At 37.4% G+C, this 12,445-nt stretch overlaps 1 protein-coding gene across 1 annotated transcript; it reads right to left on the bottom strand.

The window, feature by feature from the left end:
• Nucleotides 1-10,528: 10,528 nt before the first annotated feature.
• Nucleotides 10,529-11,959, bottom strand: LOC101787698 (beta-defensin 121). Its single transcript, XM_005006742.2, has 2 exons — nucleotides 11,902-11,959; nucleotides 10,529-10,761 (listed from the first exon to the last, which is right to left on the bottom strand). Exons 1-2 carry the CDS (start codon nucleotides 11,957-11,959, stop codon nucleotides 10,595-10,597), a joined length of 225 nt encoding a protein of 74 aa, XP_005006799.1. The 3' UTR covers nucleotides 10,529-10,594.
• Nucleotides 11,960-12,445: the final 486 nt, after the last annotated feature.

Genomic DNA, 12,445 nt, shown 5'->3' with positions numbered 1-12,445 from the left:
ACTGAATCTAGAGGAGATTCAAATTTTAAAAATAGAGGAGTTCAGGAAAATGATGGAAACATAAATGCCCAACATAGCAAAGAAATGAAACCCATGAAAGAGTCAATCAGATATCTCACAGATAGAAAAGTCTATTGAAACTATACATAGCAGAATCAACTAACGTGAAGACAGAATATCAGAACTAGATGACATGATTGCAATTAAGTATCACAAAAAAGAAAAGTGTCTTAAAAATAGCAAGAAACCACCAAAAAATCAATGCAAGAGCTGCTAGATGTTGCAAAGAAGAATAACATAAGACTGATAAGAGTTGACAAAAAAGCAAGAAATAGTACAACTGACATTTATTTTTATTTTGAAGGAAGTAAAGTACAACAGAACAAGATAGAATAAAGCCAATTGAGACAAAGCAGTGAAATTGGTACAGAAATTCACAGCAGATTACCATGATATCAGTAAAAGGTACCATAATATATCTTGCTATCTTCACAATAGTTGTTCAATCAGGAATAGCAAAATCAAACCAAATACAGAACATCATAAAACCTATCAAAGCAGAGTATTGAACAGAGCAATACAATTCATCAAAACAAAGCAAAACAGTGATAACAATATTTGCCTTCAAAGAAATGGTAGAAAGAAATCCCCCATATTTGCTATATAGCATATGGTCATCCTCCCAAGAGATGATCAGACCTCTGGCTCCCATTTGCTAACAGGGGAGTGTGAGATGTTTGATTCTCAGCCCGCATGCTTGTAGGTTCACAGCTGCCTACCAGGGAAGCGGGTGGGTTCCTTTGTTGCCCAGTGCCCTAAGTTCTAACATGGAGCAGATCTCAGGAGATGCTGGCTGCCTGGTTCTCTCCCTGGGTCACCTGCTGCTCACTCTACTAAAACTGACATTTTTAAAAAACTGTTCACAAAAGTGATGGCAGAAAATTTCCCAAGCATGAAAAAAAGAGTTTGACATAAAGATAAGAGAAACATATGGAACACCAGTTACCCATGACCAAAAAATTTTTACAAAGCATATAATAGGCTTCCAGAAATTCAACACAAAAACAAAATATTAAAAGCTGTTAGAGAAAAGAAATTAATCACTTATAAAGGAAAGCCCATCAGAATTACAGCAGACTTCTCAACACAAACTCTCAAGTCAGGGTAAGTTTGGGGTAAAGTGTTTCAACCCTAAAACAAAACAACTGCCAACCCAGACTGATGTACCCTGAAAAGCCATCTTTCAGATTTGATAGAGAAAATAAGATACTTCCATGACATAGTACACCTGAAGAAATTCATGACCACCAAACCAGCATTCCAAAATGTTCTAAAGGACATTCTAGAAAGAGATAATGAAGTTCTATTAATTCCATGAATGCCAATAGGATGAACCTACCAGGCAGGGCAAGCAATTAGAGAGCGAAAGGAAATCAACAACAGAAAATAGTATGACCAGAATAACACAATGCATACCAGTTAAAACCATCAATGTACATGGTCTCAATTTACCAGTCAAAAGACACAAACTTACAGAACCGATCAAGAAAAAATATCAAACAATATGCTGCATACAAGAAATACATTTAACTCAAAAAATTCACAGACTGAAAGTCAAAGAACTAAAAACATTGCTCCATGCAAGAGGGATCTGAACAAAGCAAGGGTAGCTATTCTCTTTGCAGACAAAGTAGATTTCAAATCAATAGTGATCAAGAGAGACAAAGAAGATCACTACTACATGATTAAGGGAACAAACCAAGAGGAAGATATAGCACTCATAAATACATATACACCAAAACACAGCATACTCAACTATATAAAACAAATATTAACAGACATGAAAAATCAACTAAGTGCTAATACATTTGTAATGGAGGACCTCAATACCTCATTGTCATCAACTATACCAACAAAATCAACCAAGAAACATCAAAACTGAGCCAAACTTTTGAACAAAAATGGACTTAGTACAGAGTCTTCCACCATATAACATCAGAATGCACATTCTTCTCTCCTTCAGGCAGCATATCCTACAAAACAGACCACATTAACTTATGGAACATGATTAAGTAAATTCAGGGGACTGAAATCATCTCATGCATAGTATCAGGCCATAGTGCAGTGAACCTGGAAATCAATGACAAAAGAAACAAGAACTTCATAACTACCAGTGGCTCACAGATGATTTTGAAGAGGAAATTACACAGTTTCCACAATTAAACCATAATACCAGTACAACATGCTGGACTGTATGAGATTCAGTGAAAGCAATCCTACAAAGTAAATTTATTGTGGTAAATTCCCATATCAGAAGAACAGAACAAGCCCAAAAAAATAACATAATGTTGAACCTCAAGCTTCTAGAAAAAGATCAAGTCAACCCCAAATCTCATATGAGGAGATATAAAAATTAGAGCAGAAATAAATGCAGTAAAGACTAAGAAAGCAATACAAAGAATCAATGAATTGAAGAGCTGGTTCTTTGAAAGATTAAATAAAATTAACAAAATCTTAGTTGCTTCATCAAAAAAAAAAAGGAAAGACTCAAATCTAAGGAATTAGGAATGAAAAGTATGAAACCACCACAGATCCTAAATAAATCCAGAAGATCATTAGTATCTTCTTCAAGAAACTTTATTCTAATCAGATGAAAACATAGAAGAAATGAAAAAATTCCTAGATACATATCAATTACCAAACCTGAATCAAGAAGACATAAAGGCTCTAAATAACTCAATATTGGTCAATGAAGTTTACCAATGAAGACCCCAGGTAGTACAGCTGAATACAAAGTTATGGCTCAAAAATCAATAGCATTCCTATGCATAAATAACAAACTCAGAGAGAGAAACTAGGAAGCCACCTTTCACAGTAGCTTCTAAAAAAATGAAATACTTAGGAACTGATCTAACAAAGGAAGAAAAAGAACCTTACATTGAAAACTACACTACTCTAATAAAGGAAATGGAAGAAGATATCAGAAAATGGAAAGATGGTCCTTTCTCTTAGATAGGAAGAGCCAATATAATGAAAATGGTCTTACTTCCAAAAGTTTCATACAGACTTAGTGGCATCTCAATCAAAATAACAATGGCATATCTCACATAATTAGAGAAAACAATCATAAAATTCATCTGGTACCAGAAGAAACCCAGAATAGCAAAAACAATTCTGAACAAGTACAAATCAGTGGGCATCATAGTCCCTGACTTGAAATTATAATACAAAGCTATTGCGATAAAAATAGGATGACATATAAAACAGATCCAAGGGTCAATAGAACAGAATAGGAGGTGCAGAAACAGCTCCAACCATGCTAAGCCACCTTGTCTTTGACAAACAAGCCAAACACCTTCACCAGAAAACAGCCTCTTTAATAAGTGGTGCTGGCAAAACTGGCTTTCACCTGCCACAGACTAAAATTAGACTCATATCTCTTGTCATTCACTAAACTAAAATCAAAATGGATCAAAGATCTAAACATTAAAACAGAAACCATAAATCTGCTAGAAAATAGAACAGGTAGACCACTTGAAGACATATGAGTAGATAAGACTTTATGGACAAAACTCCTATCACATGAAACATATCATGAAGAATCAACTGAGACCTCACCTTGTCAAAAAGGTTTTTGTATAGCAAGAGGACCCACCAGCAGAGAGAAGAGACAACCCACATAGTGGAAGGAAAATATTGCCATTGGTTCCTGAAACAGAGGAATAATATCTAGAATACATAATGTATATTATATTTTATAGAATATATATCTAGAATATATAAATCTGGAATATGTACCACAGCGATATGTGCACACTCATGTTTAAAGCAGCAGTTTCTAATAGCTAAATCTTGGCAACAGCCCAAATGCCCATCAACCAATGCATGGATACAGAAGTACATTTACAATGGAGTACTACTCTGCCAAAAAGGATAATCTTGGGACATTTCCAGGTAACTGGATGCACTTTGAGACCATACTCTTAAATGAAATAAATTGAACACTTGTGTGTAAATATTACATTGTTTCTTTGGTGTGAGAAACCAAAAGTGTAAACAAGGACCAAAATGTATTCTAGACATTGTGAAATATCAAGAAAATATTTAAGTGGGAAGGGGAACTAGGGAAAGGGAGAGGGAAATGAAGGAAGGGAAAGGAATTAAAAAATAATAGAATGAAAAGTAGAGACAAAGCTTTCATAAATAAGGAAAGACAGGTTGAAGGTAGTGTAGGAGGCTGGGAAAAAAAGATCAAGATATATCAGGTACAGGCACAAATTCCATATGACGAATGATATCATTATATATATCTAAAATGTACCAATAAAATTAATTAAGTTTTTAAAAGACTTTGTTAGTTACAATGATCAAAGGTGACATTTAAATTGAGATTTGAAAAATGGGATAAAAACAGCCATACAAATGATCGAAGTAGAGCCTTCTTAGGCAGAAGGAATGACATGAAGCAAGGCAATAAGGCAGATATCAATTATCTTGCTGATATTTGGGACAGAAAGGAAATGAGGTGCTGTGACTCTAAGGAGGACCCAAGAGACTGGAGAGATAAACAGAGCCAGGCTGGGCAGGGCCTCAGTGCCCAGGGTGAGAGTGGATATGATTCTTACTAAAATGGGCCGTCATTTTTGATGCTAAACAGAGCCATAACAGGATATAATTTAACTTTGGGCTGCCATGCAGAAAATTAATTAGAGAAACCAGTTAGGAGACTATTGTAGAAGTTCAGACAAAAGTGGCAATGCCTTGAACTAAATGTTGAAAAACAGACAGTTTTGAGATGTGGTTGAAGATGGAGCCCCAGGACTCACCGATAGATTGGAACAAACCAAAATGAGGAATCAAGGATGACTTCTAGGTTTGCAGCAACTGAGTATATGTGGCTACCAATCACTAAGGGCATGGAAGGGTAGGGACAAGACTTGGTGAGATGAAGTCCCCAGCAGGTGTTCCATTCTGGATACTACAAGCACCCAATGAGCAGGTTATGTAGGAGAGCAGGCGTACAAGTCTGGAGCAAGGTATTGAGAATACAAATTTGGGAGTGATCAGAACATAAAAGTTACTCGAAATATCTAATGAAAAATGAACAAATAGAAAAAATTCCTACAAACTATCAGACTGTCATGAGTTGAAAGCTGGCACAGCAAACTCTACCTAGCTATGGAGCCTAAGTAGCTCGTTAGGAACCTTATAGGACTCCACCCAGCACCCTTTGGTACATTGCTCAGGCCCTTGTTGGGCCCTGCCTAGTGACCTCTAGCAGCTAGGGAGCTTTGGTGGGCTGTGTGGTGCAAGCTGAAGGCCTGCACAGTGAGCTCCACCTAGCCGTGCAGCCTCACTACCTCACTTGGGACATGGTAGGGCCCCAGCCAGTGATCCCAAGCAGCTGAGGAGCTTTGGTGTGCTGCCTGGTGTGAGCTGAAGGCTGGCACATCATTCTCCATCTAGCTGTACAGCCTTGGTATGCCGCTCAGAACCTAGTAGGGTTGGCACAGCAACCACAGGCATCCAGGGAGCTCTGGTGTGCCATGTGGGGTGCTAAAGGTCTATCCAGCATACTCCCCCCATTCAGGGAGCCTTCAAGTACCACTGGGGACCCAGTTAGGCCTTCCTAATGACCCCTGCTCAACTGGGGAAACTCCCTGCAGTACAGACAGGAAACTACTGAGACTCTGCATTTGGCTGCCCCAGTGGAAGAGAGTAAAATGACAAAACAAAAGAGCAAAATGCAATCTCAAACCTCCACCCATTCCAAACAAGCATAGAAGACATGGGCACAGAGAAAAGTGAAAGCCATACACCTGAAACTTCGGAAATGATATCAACTGAAGTAAAGAAACAACTCCGGGAAGCTTTAAAGGAACTCAGAACAGAAACAATCTCCCAGGTAAAACAAGAAATGATAAATGTAATAAAAGAATTGCTGAACACATAAAATAATTAAGATATAATTTAAATAAATAGCGGAGCACTGTGAAAAGATGGAAACCTTGAACGGGAAATATATAAAAGAAATAGAATGCATGAAACAGATTCAAAGCGATATCCAAGAAAGCAAAAGTTCCATCGAAAGCTGACAAACCACCTCAGTGAATGTGAAGATAGACTTTCAGACCTCAAAGACAAGATTACAGCTAATGAACAGGAAAGTAAAGATCTTTTTAAAATGACAAGGAATTGGGAAATAACAACTCAATAATTGCAAGGTGACACAAAGATAAACAATATAAAATTGACAGGTGTAAACAAAAAAGAAAGTGACAACACAAATGATATCAAAAGACTATTTACAGAAGTAATAGCCAAAAATTTCCCAAACATAGGAAAAAAATGGACATACAGTGAAGCAAAAGTGCTTCACATAAGTGAAGCATATAGAATTCCATTAACCATAACCAGAATGAATCTACACTCAGACAGAAGATCAGTACCTAATTCAAAAAGCTTTACTCTCATAGGTTTGATAACACAGAAGAAATGGACAGAATCCTAGAAATATATGAATTATTAAAGCTGGAACAAGAAGACATAAAAACTGCTAAATAACCCAATTTCAGTTAATGAAATTGAAAATGTAATTAGAACCTTACCAACAAAGAAAAGCCCAATGTCCTGATGGATTCATAGCTGAATTCTACAAAGAAATTCAAGGAAGACTTAATGGCAACACTCCTCAACTCTTCAATGAAACTGAAAGGGAAGCAATTCTCCCTAACTCATTCTTTTGAAAAAGAAATCAAAGAGGACCTCAGAAAATGGAAAGACATTCCTTGTTCATGAGTAGGAATAATAAGTATTGTGAAAAATGGCCGTTCTTCCAAAATTTGTATACAGATTTAAATCAATTCCAATCAAAATACCACTAGCTTACTTCACAGATCTAGAGAAATCGTTCCTAAAATTTATCTGGAACCAGGAGAGACCTAGAATAGCAAAGGCAATTCTGGACAACAAAAGCAAGGCAGGAGGCATCACAAATCCCTGACCTGAAGTTATACTACAAAGCTACTGTGATAAAAATCAGCATGATACTGGAATAAAAACAGATCTGAAGACCAATGGAATAGATTAGAAGATACAACCACAACTACAAACACACTCAGCTACCTCATCCTTGACAAAGGGGCCAAACATGTTCACTGGAAGAAAGACAGCCTCTCTAATAAGTGGTGCTGGAAAAACTGGTTCTCTGTATGCTGAAAACTAAAACTAGACCCATATCTATCACCATGCACTAAACTGAAGTCAAAATGGATCAAAGATCTGAAGATTAAAACAGAAACACTAAAACTGCTAGAAGACAAAGTAGGTAGAAATCTTGAAAACATAGGGCAGAGAATTCATGAACAAAAATCAAAGTGCACAGAAAATATTTCCCAGAATCAGCAACTGGAATCTTGCCTTATTAAAAAGTTTTTTCAAGTCAAAAGAAATCTCTAACAGAGTGAAAAGAAACCCATGAATTAGGAAAAAGTCTTAGTCAGCTGTCACTCAGACAAAGGACTTCTATCTAGAACATATAAAGAATTTTTAAAAATCAGACCCCCGAAATTCAAAAACCCAATCCAAAAATGGGCATCTGAGATGAATACACAGTTCTCAGATGAACAAATATAATGGCAAATAAATACATGAAAAAATGTTCATAATCATTACTCACTAAAGGAATGCAAATTAAAACAACACTGAGATTCCATCTCACTCCAGAAAGAATGGCCAGGATCAAGAAAACTACCAACAACAAATGCTGGAGAGGCTGTGAGGAAAAAGGAACTCTCCTGCACTGTTGCAACCACTATGGAGATCAATCTGGAGGTTCCTCAAGAAGCTGGGATTGGAAGTCTCATTTGATCCAGCTATTCCATTTCTGGGCATATTCCCAGAATAACTGAAAACATCATACCACAGTGATAAATATGCACTCATGTTTATATCAGCACAATTTGTAATAGCTAAATCTTGGAAACAACCCAAATGCCCATCAACTGAGGAATGGATAAAAAAAAAGATGTGGTATTTTCATATAATGGAGTATTACTCAGCATAAAGAAGGGTCACACAAGCTTTTATAGGTAAATGGATGTGAACTTGAGACCATACTCATAAGTGAAGCAAATCAAGCTGACGTGTGTAAATACTGTATTGTCTCCCTAGTATAAAAAGCTGAAAGAGTAAATCAGATAAAAAATCTTCAATAAATATTGTGAAAGGGTAAGAAACTGCTCAAAGGAGGAAAAATAACTCAGGGAAAAAGAGGAAAGAAGGAAGGGAAAATAAAAGACATAAATTTGTATATATACACTTAAGATAGCTAAGATGATTGTACTATTAATTCTATTAGCTCTTGAAACAAAACAATCAACATTCATAGGATTAGATCAGTTTTGCATGTCTGTATCTTATAATCTGAGTAACTCTTTTGAAGAGAACTATGAATAATAACAACCTCTGTGATGTTCCTACCACCTTGTTTTGAAAGCCTGTATTGTTGTTCTTTTGGGCTCTTTGGTATTGTCTCCTTTGTGTCTTGTTTTTTTATATTTTGTTTTGTTTTGATTTTACCTCTAATGCAGAAAGGATAGATGTACATGTAGAGGCTTGTACATGCCTAGAACTTTGCCTAAAGAGTTTACAAGAATTGATTTTATTATGTGTGGTGGTATGAACAGCTACTTTGAAGAAAATGAGACACTGTAATAGCATTGCTGATTTCCTATCATCTTGTTTTGAAGTTTAATAATGCTTTTATTCTTTGTTTTGATTGATGTTAGTCTGTTTTCTATTATTTGATTTCAATATGTGTAAAGGTATGGACAGCTATTTTGAAGAGAACATGACATTTGTTGATTTTCCTATTGTCTGGTTTTGAAGATCCATAATGCTTTCATTCTTTTGTCTTAATTGATTTCATATTATTTTGTTTTGTTTGAATTTATTGTGTGTGAGGATATGGACAACTATTTTGAAGAGATACTATTGATTTCCTGTTGTCTTGTTCTGAAGTCCAGTATTGCTTACATTGTTCTGATCTGCTTTGCTCTGTTTTGTCTTATTCTCTTTAAAATAAAAAAATTAAAAACTACCATTTGAATGGCCACAAAATTAGAGGAAAATTACAAGAATATACAATTTAAGAAGTCAAGAAAAGAAAGCACTTTAGTGAGGCAGTAGAGATCTCTGCATGAAATAGTTGTTCAAAATCAATAAAAGAAAAATAACTGTCCCTCCATTGGGGTTGGGAATACTGGGAAGAATTGGGGATCTCTGCTAGAGAATTTTCAGTGGCAAGATCAAAGCAAAATGGAGTTTCTTGATTGAAAACAACAGAAAAGGAGGGAGCAGGCTCAGTTTTAGAAAAAAATCAAAGAGCTGGGAGAGAGGTCAAATCCTAGTAGAAAACAGAGTAACCTTAAAGAGAGAAGAAAGCAGGCCTAAAGAATTTTATAGATTACTATCCTTTTTTCCTCCACTTGTGTCCCTGTCACAACTCCCAAAGTTCTCCCCACTCGGTGGCATGGAGTCTTCTGGGTAACCTCTCCTTCTGGACCTTGGGAGCTTCCTTGGGAGAGACAAAAGATCTACTCTCCAATATTCTTCTCCCCCTGTTTTAAGGTTACTCAGTATCAATTAGCCACAAGGCCCTGAGAATGTCTTCGAGAGAAGTGCTGTAGGCCAGACTGTGATATTCAAGCTGAGTATGACGGGAAATGGAGTCGAGAGGATAAAACAATTAGTGATTAAAGTATGGGGCCAAAGACTTCGTTGTAACTTTAAGACTGTTCACCAGCTGACTATCCTGTGGCCCCAAGTAGAAGGAAAAGAGAGAGACTAAGGATCTACATAGGCCTGATACGAGTTCTCTCCAAGGTGAACAGAATATGTAAAACACAATCCTGGAGTTCCTAAAGGGTTACTCAAGTACAATCAGAGAGAAAGTGAAGCCTGTGAAGCAATGGTCTGGGATTAGTTCTTGTGCTCACACAGGTTCTTGGTTGCCTCCTAACCTCCCCTAAAATACTCAGACAGATGCCCAGAGCCTGCCTCAACCTTTTTACTCTAGAATCTAGAGTGCTACTGCCCAATGTATAGCTACTAACCACTTCTGGAAATATAAATTTAAGTATAGATTAGATTAAATTAAATTAAAATTCAGTTCCCCCAGTCACACAAGTGCACAATAGCCACATGTGGTTAGAGGCTACCATATTGAACAAATCATGTTTCTATCATTGCAGAGGGTTCTAGTCTAAAAGAAAACACAAATCAAATAAATTTCATAAACATTCTTCATGTATAAAGCCTCTCCCACCAACTAGGCAATAGCACGTTAGGAACTATTTACAAGAATGATATTACTGACACCTACTCGTTCATCTTGTTCTCTCCAGCATGTGTGCAAGCACCACACACACACACACACACACACACACACACACACACACATCACTTTGCAGTTTTATTTACCTGTGTTTAAATAATATAGTTGGAACTCTCAGAGAGGAACAGGAAACAACCAAAAGTGATTTAATGCAACTACAAGATTCAGTGATGTTGAGACTCAAATTTAGAAGAGGTGTCAGACTGCAGATGATCTCTGTCTTCCATGAGTCTTTGAGGATACAAGTTGGGGTACATACTTAGGAGTCACACAGCACTTATCTTCAGATTTGCATAATATATAGAACACTTCATTCGCTTTACATGTTGCTCTGCACTTGCCTGATGCGCCCCAACACTTCCTGACTGAAAACAAAAAGAAGAAGGGAGCAGGGTCAGTCTTAGAAAAAAATCAAAGATCTGGGGTGGGGTCAAATCACAGTAGAAAAGAGTAACCTTAAGGAGAGAAGAAAGTAGGCTTAAAGAATTTTATAGATTACTATCCTTTTTTTCTCCACTTGTGTCCCCTGTCACAACTCCCAAAGTTCTCCCCACTCAGTGGCATGGAGTCTTCTGGGTAACCTCTCCTTCTGGACCAGCTTCCTTGGGAGAGACAAAAAGACCCACCCTCCAGGTTTCTTCTCCCCCTATTATAAGGTCCCCAGTTAGTATCAATAGCCACCTTTTCCATTTGGCCTTTGGCACCTCTACTAGTCATGTGAATGAGAGGGAACAGAACCTGATGTAAGCCCATGTGAACATCTATAAATCTTCTAGAGCAGTGGTGGCAAACCTATGATATGTGTTACTTGTTTTTCTTTAAGACAAAAAAAATGTTAGTGTATGAGTTTTTTTCTAAACTAAAACCTCAGTTTTCAGGTTTAATTGTAGTGCTGGAACTTTGCAATAAATAAGTGAGGTTTGAGTTGTAGTTTGGGCATTTGTCTCTGAAAGATTTGCCATCACTGACTCGGGGCATTTGCAAAACGTCCAAGAATGTCACACTGCCATCTCTACAACATCTTGGGACTTTTCACTGGCCTTTACCATTCAAAGGAGTTGGGAACAGATTCTCTTAAGACTCTATACTTAACTGGGGTGACCCCAACAATTTTGGGCTGCAGGAAAGTAGAATTAAAATCCTCAGACAATCAGAAATTCAGCAACCATTTTCATGGAGGCATCATTATATCAAAATTCAAATTCTTCTAAGAAATGCTTCTGGAAACGCTATCATATCCTCTGTATAATATACCTTCGTGTGCATTTGCACCCCACCCCATTCCTTGTTTACCAGGTTTGACTTGTGTAAAGCTAATCAGAGAGTCAGTATGGTCAGATGAGGGGCACCAGAAAAATCAGCCATTGCCAGAGAACTAAATCATCCCCTTGACTGGTGAGGCCATCCAAAGACCTCCACCTCTGCCAAGATAGCAGAATCTCCAAAGTTCTCTGAACATGTGTCAGGTACCCACACCTGCATCCCTCAGGAGAGATCCTGGTTACCTGAGACGGTCTCAGCCATATACAGGGTAACAGCCAAAGTCAGGAGAAGAAGCTTCATAGTTGCAGGGTGCTGAGAGGATAAAAAGGGTCTACACTAGCAAAATAAGACAGTGTCTCCATTCTGGGCAGTCCAGACTGGTATTTATTTCCCCAGAGACCATGGCAGTGCTGTGATCAGTAAGGCAGAAAGGAAATAGTCATTTGAAGTCAGACAGAAGGAAAATAATCACCCATACTTAGTGAGGAGGTTGGGAGAGAGATTAACAAAGAGATAACAGCTTTCCCTTTAAATGCAAGTGGGAAGCCAAGAAGGATAAAATGCTTTTTATAACTAACTCATTTCAGAGTACTGAGGAGAAAAAAGAAGACATGAAAGAAGACATAAAGAAGTAATATTTCTGTGCATTGGGTTTTTCCAGTAATATGCTAGTGGTTCATTGTAGGGATGTATAGGGAAGGACAGAGCAAATTGAAATACTTTGATAGTTCTGTGGACATCACCACTAGAAAAGAGAAGGTCGGGATTTCTAAGGTGAACAGGAAA

This window comes from Cavia porcellus, unplaced genomic scaffold, assembly GCF_034190915.1.
Source record: "Cavia porcellus strain 051 isolate PalLab524CR breed Dunkin Hartley unplaced genomic scaffold, mCavPor4.1 scaffold_5, whole genome shotgun sequence".
NCBI classification, from domain to species: Eukaryota; Metazoa; Chordata; class Mammalia; order Rodentia; family Caviidae; genus Cavia; species Cavia porcellus.
This window is presented reverse-complemented; position numbering and strand designations above follow the sequence as displayed.